The 18,837-nt window shown below is 34.7% G+C and overlaps 2 protein-coding genes across 2 annotated transcripts; both read right to left on the bottom strand.

Annotated features, from left to right (window-relative positions):
* Positions 1–9,997: 9,997 nt before the first annotated feature.
* LOC138869599 (uncharacterized) lies at positions 9,998–11,379 on the bottom strand. Its single transcript, XM_070147230.1, has 2 exons — positions 11,029–11,379; positions 9,998–10,390 (listed from the first exon to the last, which is right to left on the bottom strand). Exons 1-2 carry the CDS (start codon positions 11,377–11,379, stop codon positions 9,998–10,000), a joined length of 744 nt encoding a protein of 247 aa, XP_070003331.1.
* Positions 11,380–11,448: 69 nt separating this feature from the next.
* Positions 11,449–13,083, bottom strand: LOC104245397 (uncharacterized). The gene is made up of 4 exons (XM_070147229.1): positions 13,067–13,083; positions 12,705–12,974; positions 11,727–12,277; positions 11,449–11,639 (listed from the first exon to the last, which is right to left on the bottom strand). Exons 1-4 carry the CDS (start codon positions 13,081–13,083, stop codon positions 11,449–11,451), a joined length of 1,029 nt encoding a protein of 342 aa, XP_070003330.1.
* Positions 13,084–18,837: the final 5,754 nt, after the last annotated feature.

The following is an 18,837-nucleotide window of genomic DNA, read 5'->3' as shown; positions in this document are numbered from 1 at the left end:
CAATCTTCCTCCAACCTAACACCAGCAGGTCCTACTCATTTTAGGGCCACCGTCTGCCATAAATCCACCACAGGATTAAGGAAACAAGCCAACAATCTCATGTGACCTCCGCCATAACAAAAAAGCAAAGAAAGAAAAATTAGGCAAAAGTATCGTTTTTCTATAATTACCCAATCTATAAATAATAGCAAACCCATAATACCAAATTCAAAGTGTACAGAAACTTTCACCTTAAAAAGTAGAAATTCACGAAGAAGCATGCACTCAATCATCTGAATTAAAGAATGAGAAAATAATCAAATTGAATTCGCGGTAGAAGTAAATGACAAAAAAATAAAATCTGGAAGAAGAAGAGGAAATAGAACAAAAACGGCAAAAAAATTTCTTTTTTCCGGTGACGTTTGATTTTTCCAACAAATACCTTGCTATGGCTTATCATAATTCCATTCCACGAAGTTTGATTTTTCCGGAAAACAAGCATTACTTTAACTTAGGTTAAATTGATTTGAGTAAAAAAAATTAAATTTGGTATGGAGATTAAAAAAAGGGTGTTTGTGATGAAGGAGAGAGGAGGCCGTGAAGAAGAAGATGAGGGAGAGGGGAAATTCTGTGTTTGGAAGAATTGAAAAATTATGTTTTAGTCTTTTTTAGTATTTCTTAATTACATGTGAAATTATTTTTATTTAAAATTACATGTGTTCTAATTTAATTGGCTCATTTGCCATGTCAACAGCAAGTGTATGTCATGGGGTCTGCTTGACTTAAGTGTCCAATAAATACACTTCTGTCAAATAAAAGTGTCTAAATGGTCATTAGGTTAGTTTAAGTGTTCAAATGATCGTTGGGGACAACTTGAATGGACTATTTATGTATTTCGCCTTTTAATTAATATAATTTATGTATTCAGATGTATTATATAATTTCTCTGAAAATTGCTATGTTTTGGGAGAATTTTTCGGTTGAGAATCTTTTTTATAACCGAAAATAAAAAATTTGTGTGTTATAATTGAGTTTGTTGAGTTATATTAGGAGTCTATTTTGTTAATTGATTCATTTTCCTTTTAAAAATAGTGTAATCCCCTATTTCACGTTGTGAATACAGTCGAATACAATAATCTGTCTAGCTGTAATCCCATGTTTCACTCCATGAATATACTCGAATACAACAACTGATTAGCTGGACTTCCCTGATTCACGCCTATTTTTGCTACTGTATTTATGAATACAATAGCTTAAATACATCTTATAACCACATAAAAGGTATCTATAATCCGTAATATAGCAAATGGTATTTAAAGATGGCTAATTACTACTAAAAGGTGGTTAACTGTTTTCTTTTAAGGAATTTTTACCTCCTATAGCAAAGGTTAACCCCCTATTTATTTAAAATAAATGCCATTTAAATAAATTACCTCCTATAGATACCTTTTATGGGTTATAGCAAATTTCTAATTTTGGTTATATCCTACACTTAAGCCACTTAATACGCTATGTTTTATTTTTCTCTCTCCATCCTCCGATTTTTCTCTCTCATACTTACCGTTTTTCATACAACTTCTAAACGCACGATCAAAATCACGCTCAAAATCAGAGAAACCTCCTCACCCACACCGCTGCTTCCCCCTTCCCCCAATCTCGGCGTAAACCCTAATCTCCTCTAGATTCTACTCATTTGTTTCTATATTTCGTGTGGTAAGTATTTAATTTTTTTGATTTTCGCTCTTTTTGCTATTTCGCAACATCTCTACTCGCCAAATTTTCTCTAATCAACAGTATCCAAGCATATTCTGTAATGTCTGAGAATATACCCAGCAAGTTGATTACTAGAGGTATACCCACTAAAATTCTCAATTTCGATGGGCCCTCTTTCTCCTTGCAAATCACTCAAGGGGAATTGGATGCAGGTATAGCCAAAAATTTGGCATTGGTGAAGAGAACAAAAATTCGACATGACAATTTCAAACAAACCCAAATCGAGAAATCATTGAAGGAAAGAAGACTTCCCATTGCGGAAAAGAGGAAAAAAACATATTTCTCCAGCTTCATCTGTCAAGGGGAAGGAGGTTGAAGCAAGTAAAAGCTCGGATACACTTGAAGAAAAGGTATTTTATGATGTATTCATCTATATTTATATGTATACAACGGTTGAGTTCTCTGTTCAAAAAGGATATTCATTGTATTTTTGTACTTATAGAAATTAATAATACAGATTTGTCAGTTGTATTCTGATGTATTCTTATAGTTGTATTTATAAGGATTTTCATGTCAGTTGTATTTATATGTATTTATAGTTGTCAGTTGTATTCATATGTATTTATATGTATTTATAGTTGTCAGTTGTATTTATATGTATTTATAGTTGTCAGTTGTATTCATATGTATTTATATGTATTTATAGTTGTCAGTTGTATTCATATGTATTTATAGTTGTCAGTTGTATTTATAGTTGTCAGTTATATTCATATGTATTTGTAGTTGTCAGTTGTATTCATATGTATTCATGTCAGTTGGCTTATGAAAAATGTGTTGTATTCAATTCAGTTGTATTATGACATATGTGTTGTTTTCAGTTTACTATGAAAATATGTGTTGTATAAAGTTGATTTTAGTTCTATTCATATGTATTCATGTAAGTTGTATTTATGTTACATATCAGTTGTATTTATGAAATATGTATTGTATTGTATTAAGTTATATTTATATGTATTTTACATTTGTTAAATGTAGGGAATTAAGCTGTTTGTGAAAAAACAACCTATATTTGCATCGTATATTAGTGTATATACTAACACTGACATATTCTCTAAGCTAAAAGAAAATCTTTATCCAGAGCAGTACAACCAACTGGGTAATACTTGTTTTGGAAATTTCTTTCAAATGAAGCGTTGTGAAGTCCAACATCAACTCTTCAGATGCTTCATGGCTCTCCAGTTAGAAGGAATGCTTGACAATGTATTTGCTATACACGTCAATGGTACTTCATTATCTATATAAATAAGGGAGTTTGCGCTTGTGACTGGCCTCAAATGTGTTGGTAATGATGCTAATTTTGAGTTCAGTAAAAATGTTCTTAACCAGCTTATTGAGACTTACTTTGGAGGTGCCAATCTTGTCAAGAAGAAACATTTGATGAAATGCTTTGCTGACAAGAACTGGGGTCACGACAACGATGGTGATGCATTGAAGATAGCTTTGTTGTATTTCATACACACCTTCATTTTCTCATCCGAGAAGAACAGCACAACCATACCCAGGCTACATTTTGACTTGGTCGAGAGTGGGAGCTATTCTGAATATCCAAGGGGTTTAAAGCATTTGAAACACTAACAAAATCTATTAGCAAGAAGATGGATGCTCAGAAGAAGTATTACAGGATAACTGGGATGCCCCTAGCTATACAAGTGTGGTTTTATAAGTGATGTTCAAATGTAGATCCCAAAATTGCACTCCAAGTTGATAACGTGGCCCCAGAATACTCAATTAGAGAACCACCGGAAATCAACCAAACTTTGCTTATCTTATGAACAACATGTTCAATGACAAGGGAAACATGGTAATATACAATTTGTATCGTGTATACTTTACAATTTACTAATCATTAATGCTGCATTCAGCTGCGTACAGTTGCTGCATATAGCTGAATACAGTTGCTGTTTTTCTCATTAGTATTGCTGCATATTTGGTTAATTGAAACTTCAATACAGTTGTTGTTGCCTCCATTAATACAGTTGAATACAGTTGCATATGATTTACTAATCATTACTGCTGCCTTCATTTGAATACAAATTACATTTTGAATCTAGTATTAAAATACATCCATTGTAGTAAAACTTTGATTGTATTTCATTTTTCAGATTGTTTACAAGGATATCCATTCAACCGATATAGAGCTTGCCGTTATTCAGATTCCTCCAGTAGGCATTGTTGTTGAGATCAATCCTACTCCTACTCATTCAGAGAAGTTGGCAGGGGATTCAGATGACTTTTCTCCTACACCTGATCTCCAGTGTAAGAAGAAACATGCTGCAAGTGTTGGTCCATCTTCATCACCGCCCCATAAAAAGCGCAAGGAACAGAATATTCATCCCTCAAGTACAACTCCAGTTGGTGTTGTTACACCTCCTTTTTCCTACACCCCCGTAAGGGTATGAGGGAGTTTTTTCCAACTTAAAGTGACAATCGAAATGTGATTATTTATTTATTAAATTCAGAGTCGCCACTTGGGATAATTTTATGGTGTCCCAAGTCACCGGTTCAAATCCCGAATCGAGGAAAAGATTGACTCTGTATTACAGTCTGCGAACACATAAATTCGGGTAAGGAATTCTATTAACCCGGGAGAAGGTATTAGGCATTCCCGAATTCCGTGGTTCTAGCACGGTCGCTCAACTTTTATAATTGGCATATTTACTGATTTTAGTACATGTTTTAACATATGGTGCAATTTTAAACTTTATAACCGCTTTTATTTAATTATATTTTAGGAAGTTCAACGTCATCTAAAACACATCTTGAACCACGTCACATAAATGCACCCGCGGTCCACGACACATTTTGTTTAACGTTATTGAGATTTGGATTTGGATCACATAAATGCACACCCGAGTTTAGGAAAGTGAATTATAACGTGCCTAACGCACTCTAACGGTGTTTATTATTCTTCCTAAATTTTGAGATTATTGCGTGGTCATGAGAATTATGAGAGTTGCTGTGAACAAGATGTGTATGATTAGCTATTGATTCATTAACAAGTTCAATGTCTTATTAAGACAAAACGATACGGATAATTAGACCACTGTAACTTGGCCCGTGTGAACAAATGAAGATATTAGAAGCAATTTTTTAGAAATCAATACTAATGAACTCATGCAAATTGTTAGTTTTCCCATTTGGTCAATTAATTCACTTTGCCCAATTGTCCCTAATATTGAAACATCATTTAAAACTCAAAATTTTCAAATTAATGTCAAACCCCAAAAATGTTACTATATCAGTCAGGACAACTAAAATAGGAAGGAAAAAAGAAAACGGCAAACTCCATGTGTAGGGATTAGGAAAGAGCCAGTTAAGCACTTTTCAATTGCAAATTTTAGAGGAGATATATGACTAAATCAATGTAAAGGCACATGCGACCCACCATAAATCCCTACTTTTCATTCAATAAATTACTAGTACTAAACAACAAACGATGCACCATGATTAAAATAAAAAAACTGACCTTTAATTTGATGCGCAAATAGAAAAGAATTTTTTGATCTTATTGTGACCATGATCGGCATAAACACAACATGCAACAACGATTTCCACAGTACTTAGCAAGATCTCAAGGCATACAATACACTTTTAAAATGGCTAGCAACTACTCTTTCCAAAACCTTGATCTTTGTACAAAAGGCAGACACTTTTGTCTCAAGGAGCTAAAATATAGCATTTTCCATTAATCTTCTTTAGCATGTCTTCTGGTATTACAATTATCACGATCCGAATCAAAGCCCAAGCACTTGAGAAACGCTTGTTTCGCTAGTCCAAAGCAATTGCAAGGGTGTTGCCGACGGTATTTTTTTGAATTAGGTGTGGCCGATATTCTCTTTTCTTGAGGGGTGCTCAGGTCTTCGCATTCTTGAGGAAGATCAGATATTGAAGGAAAAATGGGATCTTTTTTGGAGTAGGCTGCCGCTTTTGCTTCGAGTCCCCTTTGATTTTAGGAGTTAGGTGTTATTTTATAGGGGGTAGGAATTAGGTTAGGTCAAATGTACCTAGGAATTATGGGCTTGAAACTTGGGCCTTTATGACTAGATTTGCTTAAAATTAGCCTAATTATCTAAAAATCTATCCATATAGAAATATTATTAAAAAATATTAATTAGGCCTACTTGTGAAATAACTGTTAAAATAAGACTGACTGTTAAAATAAATTATTTTTTTGGTATTTTTCAAGATTAAAAATGACTACAAAATATTACTGAGACTATTTTTTTGTAATTTTCGTTTTCTTGTAATAAAATAAAGTAAAAGAGTAAAAATTAGTTGAAATAGCTATATTAGGCCTAAATAAATATTTACGTGCTAAAATATAAAACATCTTGGGGAGGGTCAAAATTCACATGTCTACAGGTGTATCTGAAATTGCACAAAATATTTTGCATCACAATCAGCTGGCAGATTCCAAAAATGATGAAGTATCTTTTTTGAGGAAAGACCTAAATTCATTCAAAGAATACGTGAGTTTTTTTATCACATTAAACATTACAGTTTAGTGCTTAACATTCGTATGTGTACAAATGCACCTTTCTAATTATTTCTGTCTTGCTAAGGTTGTGGGCGAGTTCAAGTCTCTGAGATCATTGATCAATGATAACTTTAAGATGCTTGCTGACCATCTTCAACACAATCAGCAAAAAGAAAGCTTACACCAGAGAAAGGAAACCACATGGACACGTGATGATGGTAGTGAAATGTCATATGAAGCCAACTTGCAAGATATTCCAAAAGGTCACAGACAGACTGATACACCAGTCGGCGATAATATTGAGGTTTAACATTTTTTAACCTCTTTAGTATATGTTTAGATCTCCTGTTTGCTCTTGTTCTGATTAATCATATATAAAACAATTTTATAACATTGTGAAATACAAGTATATACAGAATAATTTAGTATTTTAAATTATATTAATCCTATATGCATCTATATTTCTGTTGTAATTCTTAAGGAGATTCATTGAACACACCCCTAACATGTATTCAGATGTATTTGTAAGACATGTATTCAGATGTATTCATTGAACATACTTCTAAGTTATCTAAGTAAGACATGTATTCAGATGTATTCTGCTGTATTTTCAAAGTTATCAGTAGTTTGTAACTAACATATGTATTACAGTAATATGTATTTAATTGACTCATTAGTTTTGAATAACATGCATTTAACTGAATCTTTATGATGTACTTAATTGCCTCTTTATTCATGAATTTCTGCTGTAATACAGCAAATTCAAATGTATTTTTCGGTATTCAGCTGTATTCAGTTGTCTTTGAACATACTTCTAACAATGATGCATACGACTAACAAAATGCAGTGGTTAATGCTCCTTGTGTGGAGACAAGAGTGGAGGGGAATACTACATCAGAGGTGTCGTGCAACTTACCACCTATAGGCCAAGACGGTGTATCTACAGATTACTATGTATCTCAATTTGAGTTGTATGACAAGTTTCTTCCCAGTCAAATTCCAGAAACTAGAATTGTGATACACAATAGTGCAAAAAAAGTTGCATCAACCCCAGTACCATCTCATAGGAATCGGCGACCAAGTAAATGGTATTCTTCGCCTTACGAGTCTAACTTCGACTCCACAGGTTAGTGTTTTATAAACTAATTATCTATTTCCCCATGGTTTTTATAATTAAAACTCTCTATACATGAATTCAATGAACCACAGGCACCTCAGTAAAGTTGACCCCCATTTTTGAAAAATGACACCCATTTGATGATGATTCAATAATGGGGCCGCACCCTACATTAATCATTCAGGAATACAACAAATGGGTTCGTGATAGTCTTCTTTCTAGACATGAGTAGAAGTGAGTTTTTTCCCAGTATGTCTATTACATATTTATATTTTTAAAAATGGATATAATTCATTTTTTATATCATACTTGTAGAAGTAATTTGGAAGACCATTACAAGAAAAACAAGTCAATACTTCATATACCATTGGATTTTGGAGTTGATCAAGTCAATTCAAAAAATTGGTTTTACCTTCTATCTTTTGACGGTAAACTATGAGATGACAATGTAAGTTTTACCCCTTCCAACTCTACTATAATTCATTTTTTTAGTATTGGTTTGTCTAATTATATAATTCACAAATTGATCTCTAACCCAAATTTGTCTTATATTACTTTGATATACTCAATTGTATGCATATGTTACTAATAAATCTGTTGTATTTAATTGTATTCAGATGTATTTTAACATTTTTTATTAGCTGAAAATGCAACATGTTTTTAACTGAATCTGTATGATGTACTTAATGGCATCATTATTCCTGAAGTACTGCTGTATTCTTCTGTATTTTCAAAGTTATCAGTAGTTGGTAACTAACATATGTATTACAGTAATATGAATTTCTGCTATAATAAAGCAAATTCAGATGTATTCAGCTGTATTCAGCTGTATTATTTAGTTGTATTCAGTTGTATTCAGTTGTATTCTTTAATATGCATCTTTATGTATTCAGCTATATTCAGCTGTATTTTTCTATATTCAGTTGTATTATTCTTTAATATGTGTGATGTATTGGACTAACACTATGTAATTAAATTTGTGTATAGCATATTGACGTCATATTCTACTATCTGAGAAAGAAGGGAAAGTACAACCAAAAAAGCAACTTCAAGTATACAACTGTTGATTGTATATTCAAGACAAGAATCGCTGAAATCTTCGACAGGTATGCTGATATAGATAGTAATGCTAATGTAGCCAAAGAAGAAGATATGGTATGTGAGTACATAAGGGGCTACAGATTGCTAGATAATGTACCTTGGCATACGGTTGACAATGTCTTGATACCAGTCAACTTGAAGGACAAACTACACTGGATATTGGTTGTTGTCTCATTCAAGGAGAGATGTATCAAAGTGTATGACTCGTACAGATCTGTAGGTCATGATGCCTATGTAGCTTCTGAGATAGATAAGCTAGCTAAGTTTGTACCTCTGTATCTATCAATCAGTGGCTTTTACAGAGATAGTCAAGGCATAGATTGGTCTACTTACTCAACATACACTGACAAGTCACATACTGATCCCTTTGAAGTTGTTTTCATATCAAATCTGCCTCAACAAAAAGCGGGGAGCATGTATGTATTCAATCATCATTCTTGTATCATTTTAAAAATCTAATTGTATGAATTATTTTTAATTGTTTCAATCAATATTTTTCAGGGATTGCGGGGTGCATATTGCGGTATACGCAGAGTTTCTGAGCACTCTTGGTGATATTCCACAAACAACATTTGATTCCAATCTACTCCGTCAAAGATATGGTGCTCTCCTTTGGTACTATGCTATGCGTAAGATAGACGCTGATGTCATAAGCGAGAATGAAGCACCCTCAAAGATTGCTAGACAAATCATGGAGTCAGATTCAAAGTTGCAGATAGTGTTAGAGTAACTTTAGGTGAATGTAGTTTTGGAATGTTGTTTTTAGGTGAATACTGTTTTTTGAATAATTTTTTGGTGAAGTTGGTATTCAGTTAGAAAAAACCATGTTTTAATCACTTTATCAACAGTATTCGTGTATGACAATTGCAAGTTTTCAATCTATGTTTCATTATTTTGTTCATAAGTATTCATGCTTAATCTTCAGTTTATATTCATATGTATCTTACGGGATATAAGTATGTATTAATATTTAGTCACTTGGCTTGAATAGGTTATACGTATTGAATAGGTTAATATCAAAGTCAGAAACTGTATGTATATTGAACAGGTTATACGTATTTGTTGAAATTGTTATATTATAGTTGAGTATATTCCGATGTATTCTGACTAGTTTTGTATATTTAACTCAGACATTGTCTATGATTGTATGTCTAAGTATATGTGAACAAGGTTGTATTCGATTGTATTCAACACAATACTGCAACTAAATGTATACAGAATCTAATCATGTTATATGTATTTATTGAATTTGTTATATTATAGCCGAGTATATAGTTGTATTTCGATGTATTTTGACTAGTTATATATATAACTCAGGCACTGTCTATAATAAATTGTCAAAGTATATGTGGACAAGGTTGTATTCGAATGTATCCAGCACAGTACTGCAACTAAATGTATCCAAAATCTATTCACGAAAAGTATTTCAGAATTTATTACTTGACAATGTCATCATAAGTATTGACAAATCATTGGAGCACTAGTACATGTCAGAGTGTTAACTAAATCCTACGTGGAGAATTTCTACACGTTCGCTTGTTATGTCCTCTCTACCCACATATGCTACATGAATGTTGATTTTTCGGCTGCAGCAATTCACTTAAAGGTTTATCGCACTTTTTCTTTGGCCTTCCAGGAGGTCTTTTCCATTTGGGTGGTAATACAACCTCCTCTGCAACATGTGCTAGTATATTCCAGTCATTTTTGTCCAGTAGCGGGTACATAGACACATCGTATGTCATTACAACAAAATTTGGTTTGTAATAGTTAGAGCAATATTCTTCTGGCATTAGAAACTTGCTCTTCAATACATACCAAGCATGTGGACATGGTAATTCATCAACTTGGAACCTCCCACAAACACATTTTCTCTCTAACAGGCAGACAGTGTAATGTCTCCCTCCATCGTTAACTATATGTAAGTATTCAATTGATGGTACCACCTACATCTAAACATAGACCTATAAGTTTTGAGCACATATAACTGAATTACCATATGTATAATGCTGAATTACTCGGTTACATACAACTAAAATGTTTGAATACAGAAGAATATATCATATATTTAGACCGGCAGACTATAAACTATAATTACGTCTTAGTTTATGAATACAATGACATACATCAAAAATCTAATGTACTTTAGGCAACTGAAGTGTAACAAAAACATTATAAGGCTACGACATGACAATGAGCCTATATAAAAAATTCTGTATAATACAGATTTGTCAGTTGTATTCTGATGTATTCGCATAGTTGTATTTATAAGGATTTTCAAAGTTCCCATTAGTGTTTTATTCTAATTGCAATGTCTTTATTTGTTGTATGTGTATGTATTATATTAGGACATATATTTCTATCAATTATATCTTACTCTAGTTGATTTTTGCAGCATATATTTAGTTGTATTCATATGTATTCATGTCAGATCTTCGATAAAATATGTGTTGTATGTAGTTGAATTTAGTTGTATTCATGTCAGTTGTATTATGAAAAATGTGTTGTATTCAGTTGTATTCATGTAAGTTATTTCAGAAAATAATTAAGCTATATAATACAATGACATTAAAATAAAACTTACAGTCATGCATGTAGACATTGCCTCATTCAAAGTCAGCATCTCCTGGTATTTTTTTCCAAGCGTTGTGTATGTCTGTGTAGCTTCTTTGCGGTTACTACAATTCCAACATCCAAACATCTTCCTAACTTCTTCGAGGAAGTCGTATATTGACAATTCCCTTGCTGACACTAGTGTGGCATTGATTGACTCAGTAATATTTGACATCCTTGTCCATCCCCTGTTAACAGGTGCATACAACCTAGCCCACTTTTCGTATCCAGCTAACTCCAAGTATTCTTTCACCCTAATATCTACCTTCTCCACCTTCTCCATCAGACTGTCAAATTCAGCTTGTGTGTATTCTTTTGCCATCGAGAAGTATATCTCACTCAACTTGGCATGGCTCTTTTTGAATTTCTTATATACGTTGTTCCAGAGATGCTATATACAAGCAAAATGCGGTACATATGGATACACTCTCGATACAGATTTAATGATACTCTCATTTCTATCTGAAACGATGCACATGTTTTTCCCGTCACTGTATGCTATCTTGAACTGCTCAAAGAACCATGTCCAAGCAGTATCGTTCTCTGAATCAATAACACCATATGCTAGTGGCAATATATGACCTGTAAAGACAGTTGAATACATTTTTTTAAAACATGTATTTCAATCTTTAAAATATTAACAGATTTTATTATAACTCACGTACTCACCTGCACCATCCAACGTGCTTGCCGAAACGAATGTCCCGGTGTAGTAAGATTTTAGGTGACTTCCATCCACAACAACAATGGGTCTACAATGATCAAACCCCTTTATAAAGGTATATAAAGATATATACACGTACATGAATTCATTTTTGGGCAATTTTACCATTCTGATATGGGAACCTGGATATGCCATATCCATTGTATATAAGTATCCTGGTAATTTTTTGTATGAATCAGCCGGTTCACCTCTCAAAAAATTCATTGCCTTTTCTTTAGCCCTCCACGCCAACATGTAGCTAACATCTACACCTAAATCTGATGTCACATCATCAATAATATCCTTTGGGGTGTATTTCCTCTTATGATTAGTAAGCTTCTGCCTAATCATACCACCTATAAGGCTACTACTTGCCTGCCGCTGCTCATACACCTTGTCCTTCAGCGGACATGTATGGTTATCAATGAACTCTCTCACTTTTAATAATTCTAATTTGTTAATGCTTGAAGCCTTAAACTTCCATTCACAATTTTCTGACATACATAATAATACATAGCTGCAAAGAATTAATCATTGTACATATGATTAGCATAAATATTTACAAAAAAATGCACTCATATACACACGAATACAATCTGACTTGAATACATTCTGACATCTATATATATAAATTATTATACAACTAAATTCAATTATAGTTATATGCATTTAAATACAATGAATACAACTGAATACAATTATTGTTATATACATACACTTAAAAGGACAATAAACAAAATACGAAAATAATTAGAGACAATGTAATGTAATTATACCAGTAAAATACATATAAATACATGTATTTAAGGACCATAAACAAACATATGTTAAACACATCAGTGATGATCAAGTGTAAATCCACAAATACGCATAAATACATCAATGTTTAACTTACAGCTCGAACCAATAATACAAAATACAAAAAAAATTAAATACACGCAAACCTGACAACATTAGACCTATCAACCCGGAATTGAAACCTTTGAGATATAGCATAATGCTCCATCACCTCTTTCAATGTAGCCTTGTCCTTATATACTTGTCCAACAATAACCTCCCTTTGATTAGTTTTTGAAATTATCAAATCCTTGTTCAGTTCAAACACCCCAATTGCTTCTCCTGAATTGACAAGATCTAGAGCAAGCATATCATCCGTACCGGAATCATACCTTTGGAGTGATTCGTCTATTTGCACAATATCTCCTTCACTTAAACTACCACAAGATACAAGTTCTTTTTCAATCGTTGTTATGCACAAAGGAAATATCCCGAATTCTCAGTTCTCTTTTTTCAACTCTACATATACCATGTAACCCATGTCATTGTGTATTTCCATTAGCGTGCTATTCCTTTCTACTTTGTATTGAATTTTAATGGACTTTGTGCTCAAATCTATGCCCAGTTGATTAGAAATTGAAGCAACCAAATCATTATACGATGCATACTCCTTTATCAGTATTCCCTCAATTAAAAAATCAACGTAATTGCCCTCATCGTTCCACTTGCCAGAATGACGCAACAACACTGTTAAACTTGCCATATGTATAATAGAACTATACCGTATTTTGTATACAATTGTATCAATCGTAATTTTCCGTGGTTGAATTGAGAACTGCGAATAGAGAAAAGGGAGAAGTGAATGGAAGAACTGCGAACAGATGTTGCTCTTGTTTTCGCTAATTTTTTGTTGAAACGTGAATGGAAGAATACAGATTAATGGGTAATAGTTTTTGTTCGTTGAGTTAAATTAGGAGAATATCAGGTGATTTGATTTCCTTTCTGTTTTTAATTAGTTCAACCTTCCAGGTTTTACGCAAATACATTACTGTACTCACGATAAGGCCGCGAGAATACAGTCAAATACATATCAACTTTGGCTGGAATTCCCTTTTTAACGGCTATTTTTGCTATTGTGTTAATGAATACAATAGCTTAAATACATCAAATATATTGTATAACCACATAAAAGGTATCTATAACACGTAATATAGTAAAATGTATCTATAAATGGCTAATTAGACCTAAAAGATGGTGCTTTAGGAAAAATTCTATTTAAGGAATTTTTACCTCCTATAGCAAAGGTCTAGTTCAACCTTCCAGGTTTTACGCAAATACATTACTGTATTCACGATAAGGCCGCGTGAATACAGTCAAATACATATCAACCTTGGCTGGAATTCCTTTTTTAACGCCTATTTTTGCTATTGTATTAATGAATACAATAGCTTAAATACATCAAATACATTGTATAACCACATAAAAGGTATCTATAACACGTAATATAGCAAAAGGTATCTATAAATGGCTAATTAGACCTAAAAGATGGTGCTTTAGGAAAAATTCTCTTTAAGGAATTTTTACCTCCTATAGCAAAGGTTAATCCCCTATTTATTTAAAGTAAATACTATTTATGCACAAAGGATACATCCCGAATTCCCTGTTCTCTTTTTTCAACTCTACATACACCCTGTAACCCATGTCATTATGTATTTACATTGGCGTGCTATTCCCTTCTACTTTGTATTGAATTTTAATGGACTTTGTGCTCAAATCTATGCCCAGTTGATTAGAAATTGAAGCAACCAAATCATTATACGACGCATACTCCTTTATCAGTATTCCCTCAATTGAAAAATCAACGTAATTGCCCTCATCGTTCCACTTGCCAGAATGACACAACAACACTGTTAAACTTGCCATATGTATAATAGAACTATACCGTATTTTGTATACAATTGTATCAATCGTAATTTTCCGTGGTTGAATTGAGAACTGCGAACAGAGAAAATGGAGAAGTGAATGGAAGAACTACGAACAAATGTTGCTCTTGTTTTCGCTATTTTTTTTGTTGAATCATGAATGGAAGAATACAGATTAATGGATAATAGTTTTTGTTCGTTGAATTAAATTAGGAGAATATCAGGTGATTTGATTTCCTTTACGTTTTTAACTAGTTCAACCTTCCAGGTTTTACGCAAATACATTACTGTATTCACGATAAGGCCACGTAAATACAGTCAAATACATATCAACCTTGGCTGGAATTTCCTTTTTAATGCCTATTTTTGCTATTTTATTAATGAATACAATAGCTTAAATACATCAAATACATTGTATAACCACATAAAAGGTATTTATAACACGTAATATAGCAAAAGGTATCTATAAATGACTAATTAGACCTAAAAGATGGTGCTTTAGGAAAAATTCTCTTCTTTTAACCATTTTGTCACCACTATACATGAGATAAACGGATATACATGGTAATATATACTGGCATATAAAGTGATATACGTGGATATATAGAGGGACATACACAAAATGTAGCATTCATTAATCTCAGAGTTTTTAATCTGAAAATCATCCCAAATTCGCCTTAAATCATCTCTAAATACCTCCAAAATTCGATATTCAAATTTCTTAAAACGTTTTCTAAAAATATCCAATATTACCCAATCGAAAGTTATATAATTTCAGCAATAGTTATTGGAGGAGAATAATGTAATAGGGAGATTTGGGAAGAAAGTTTGAAAATTTTGGGGAGAAATAGAAGAAAGATTATTGGAAGGGAGCTAGAGTAGAGGTATTCAACGAAGAGAGGAGAGAGAGAGAGAGAGAGAGTTGCATCTTCTTCTTATTCTTCTTCTTCTTCTTCTCTTTTAATTATTGTGAGCTAACCGAGTTTGACTATAAAATACTAATTTATCAAATTAAAATATAAATGTGGACTGCAAGGTGCCAATAACTATAAATTGGGCTTATTTATTAGGTTAGATTGTCTTGCAATGCCAAATTCCCTTGAATAAACCGATTTACCCTTAAAATCGTATAACAATTGAATTTATACGTGGTTCTAAAGATAAGTGATATGAATTGATACAAGGGCAAGAAATTATATTAATGTAGAAATAAACTGTAGAAAGATAAATACAACCTTCACAAATGTAGCAAACTTTGGCCTTATGAGATTGATTTCCCTTTAGCCAATAATGATATTATGGAACACAGGGTAGAAATAAATTGAAACTAGAAGTGACAGTATATTGATTAGAAGTGTATTTCAATGCCGCTATGAATAACTCAGTCTCCTCTATTTATTGGGGGAAAATCTCCCATTTTTTGCATTATTCTATAAGAAAATATAGGTCTTTCTGACCGTTAGCTACCTTTTCCACTAATACCATGATTCACACTATAATAATTAGTTAGTGGCAAGAGTCACCCTTATCGGCTGAGCTGGCAGGCCTTATCTTCAAGGCCGTTAAGAATATGATCGATTATGTCCTCGACAAACTCGGGGGCAAGTTTGATAATTTCGATGGTCGGCTTCGATATTGCTTTCGAGTCTGGTATTTATCATATTCCGAACCGGCTGACTATGTTGGACATTAGATCGAACCCCGAACTTGGATATTGAGGCCTATGTCACCCATGACTTCGGTTTCTACCCTGATACAGATGTGCCAACTCCGGTCTATTGCTTCAGGTTCCTGATCGAGCATCGGGCTCGAATTTTATCGTATACAGACAATCCCCTTGTTTTTTGGAGAGTAAACAATAAGAAACGATTTGAATCCTCGATCTTCACCTTGATAAATCATGATGTAAGTGACAAAAGGTCATCGAAACGTCCCATCGATAAAATTTTCAAGGCATTAAATGTGCGTCAGTCGACGGTCGGCCATTACTGGATTTGAACCGCCATTTGAAACCTATAAATATACCCTTCTTCTTTTGCCCAAACTTTACATCCAAACTTTCTTCACTCTCATTTTCAAAATCCATTGCAATTCTCAGTGCTTGTATCAGAGATCTCTGCGAAGTTTTTTGCCTATTATTGCCTCATAATACCAAGTATCCCTTCTGACTTCTTCTTGTTCTTATTTACCCACAAAAGAAAATGGTTAAGACCTCCAAAACTGTTCCACAAAAGGCAACTACTTACTCGTCACGGTCGGCCAACGAGGAACCATTGGCGGAACCACGCCCTGAAGAGTTTTTTCCCAGAGGGTGTGTCATCGATTCCAATTTTAAGGTTGAAAAGACTTCATCGGTACCGGTAGATGTGAGCCAGTATCGAGATATATGTGTTCGATCCCCAACAATCTCCTCTCCCAGGTTAAAAAAGATTGCAACTGGGATGGTAAACATGTGGTGGTACCTGCGCCCGAGGAATCAATCACCATGCACGTCGAGGGTTTCTTAAGTGTTTACTCTTACCCCTTCACGTTGGGTACCTTGGACCCGATTATTATCAATTTCTACAAGAAGTACGAAGTGACCCTCAATCAAATTCACCCCTCTTTCTAGAGGATAGTGATACTACTTCGTTTCTTTGTAAGAAAAATCGATGGGTGTCCCTTCACCCTTGATTATCTTATACGTCTATATAGTCCCCGACTCTATCGAGAGGGATTAATAAAACTTGCACGCCGATCCCACAGGACCCTATTTTCAAGCATAGATAAGGATAAAAACCGGGGTTGGATGGGCCGATTTGTTCGACTGAAGACCTCGAACTTGATCCTGACCGAGAGTATGCCATTTTCTGAGAAATGGAATATGAACCGTAAGTATAATTCTGCCCTTATTGTGTCTTCATTTTTCCTCCCTCCCTTATTAGTGTTTTTCGATGCAACTATTGCCTGGATGTTGGGTGTGATTCCCCAACTTGAGGACTGGGTCAGAGGCCTAGTGTCGTAGAAGACATATTCTGAGTGCGCATGGTGCGATTTATCGAAGGGTCGATGAGAGGCCCGTAATCATGGTAAATTTTTCTTTCTAATTCAATAATCGGTCGTTGCTTTGGACTTCTTCTTGAGCTCATTTGTCTCTTTCCTTTTGTAGGTCTCAGGAAGGATGTGACAATGAGGCCCCCATCTGGTGATGAAGAAATCCTTCCCCAACCATCTGTTCTGAAGCCGGTGAGGGATAAGAAGAGGAAAGGGGCTTCGGGTTCCACGAGTTCGGGGGGGTAGAAGCCCAAAAAGAAGCAAACTAAACCCAAGGGAAACACGATCATCCTATCTTTCGACTCAGTTCGTCGGCTGTTGGATGAGTCTGAAGAAAAAGAGGAAGGATCCAAGCTAGTGGCTCATCCGAGGTCAGGCATCGTAATTCAAGAAATCCCCGAGCCGGTGAGAGCTAAAACTACACTACCATGACTTGGTGAGCTCGAGAAGGGAGTCTTATCCGAAGCCCCTAAACCACAAAGGGTCGAAGATGCTCCATCTTGAGAGAGATGGGCTGATGAGGAGGCGGTTGACACTGGTGTGGAAACTTGGCTCGAGGCCTCCCTATATGAAGGTGGATCCCCAAAAGATTTACTTGGGGTAACAAACATTGAAGGTTCCCCCTCATTTCCCTCATTTAGTGAGTCGATGATCAAGGAGGCTCAAGTGGTGGAGACTTGCCATGGTAAAAGCGTTCATAGAGAAGAAGACCTTTTTCGTGGTTATTTTGTCGGAGTGGAGGATGTCACCGGTCTGGGTGACTTGGAAGTACCGATAAAGAGCTCTAGTCAGGCTTCCTCGAGCCTTAAACTAACTAGTTGGTTTCCATCTCCAAGTGTCGATTCCAGGCGAAAGCAATTGATTGTCATCTCGATCCCAGAGGATGCTCGGGTCCTCTCTACCCCTGTAGAGGTGGCAAGATATCTTCAGTGCTTGGTGACCGAAGAATACCAAGCAACGATGGATGAGGTGGAAATACCCTGCCTATTCAATAAAGCTCAACATGCGTTAAATCGGGTACCCTTAGATCTTTTGGACAGTTTTAAGTTCTGCACTTATGCTTTTTATATAATTTCCCTTTCTGTGTTTGCAGGATTCAGTGCTTCATCATAAGGCCTTCCTCTGATCCCGAGAGAAGTTGAGCCGGTACGAGGCCGAGATCCGAGGGCTCCCCAAGAAGAAGGGTGCTTACAAACTTCTTAGCGAGCAAAGAGAAGGGGAAGTTAAAGGTCTTCAGGCTGAGCTAGAAATGGCTTAGAAAGAGCATGCCGACCTAACCGAGCAGGTAAGAAGAATCTTTGAAGTTAGTGATGGTGAATCGGGCACGGTGACTAATGGTCCGAAC

Source organism: Nicotiana sylvestris, chromosome 5 (assembly GCF_000393655.2).
Source record: "Nicotiana sylvestris chromosome 5, ASM39365v2, whole genome shotgun sequence".
NCBI classification, from domain to species: Eukaryota; Viridiplantae; Streptophyta; class Magnoliopsida; order Solanales; family Solanaceae; genus Nicotiana; species Nicotiana sylvestris.
The sequence above is the reverse complement of the archived record's forward strand: the minus strand, read 5'-3'. Positions and strand labels throughout refer to the sequence as shown.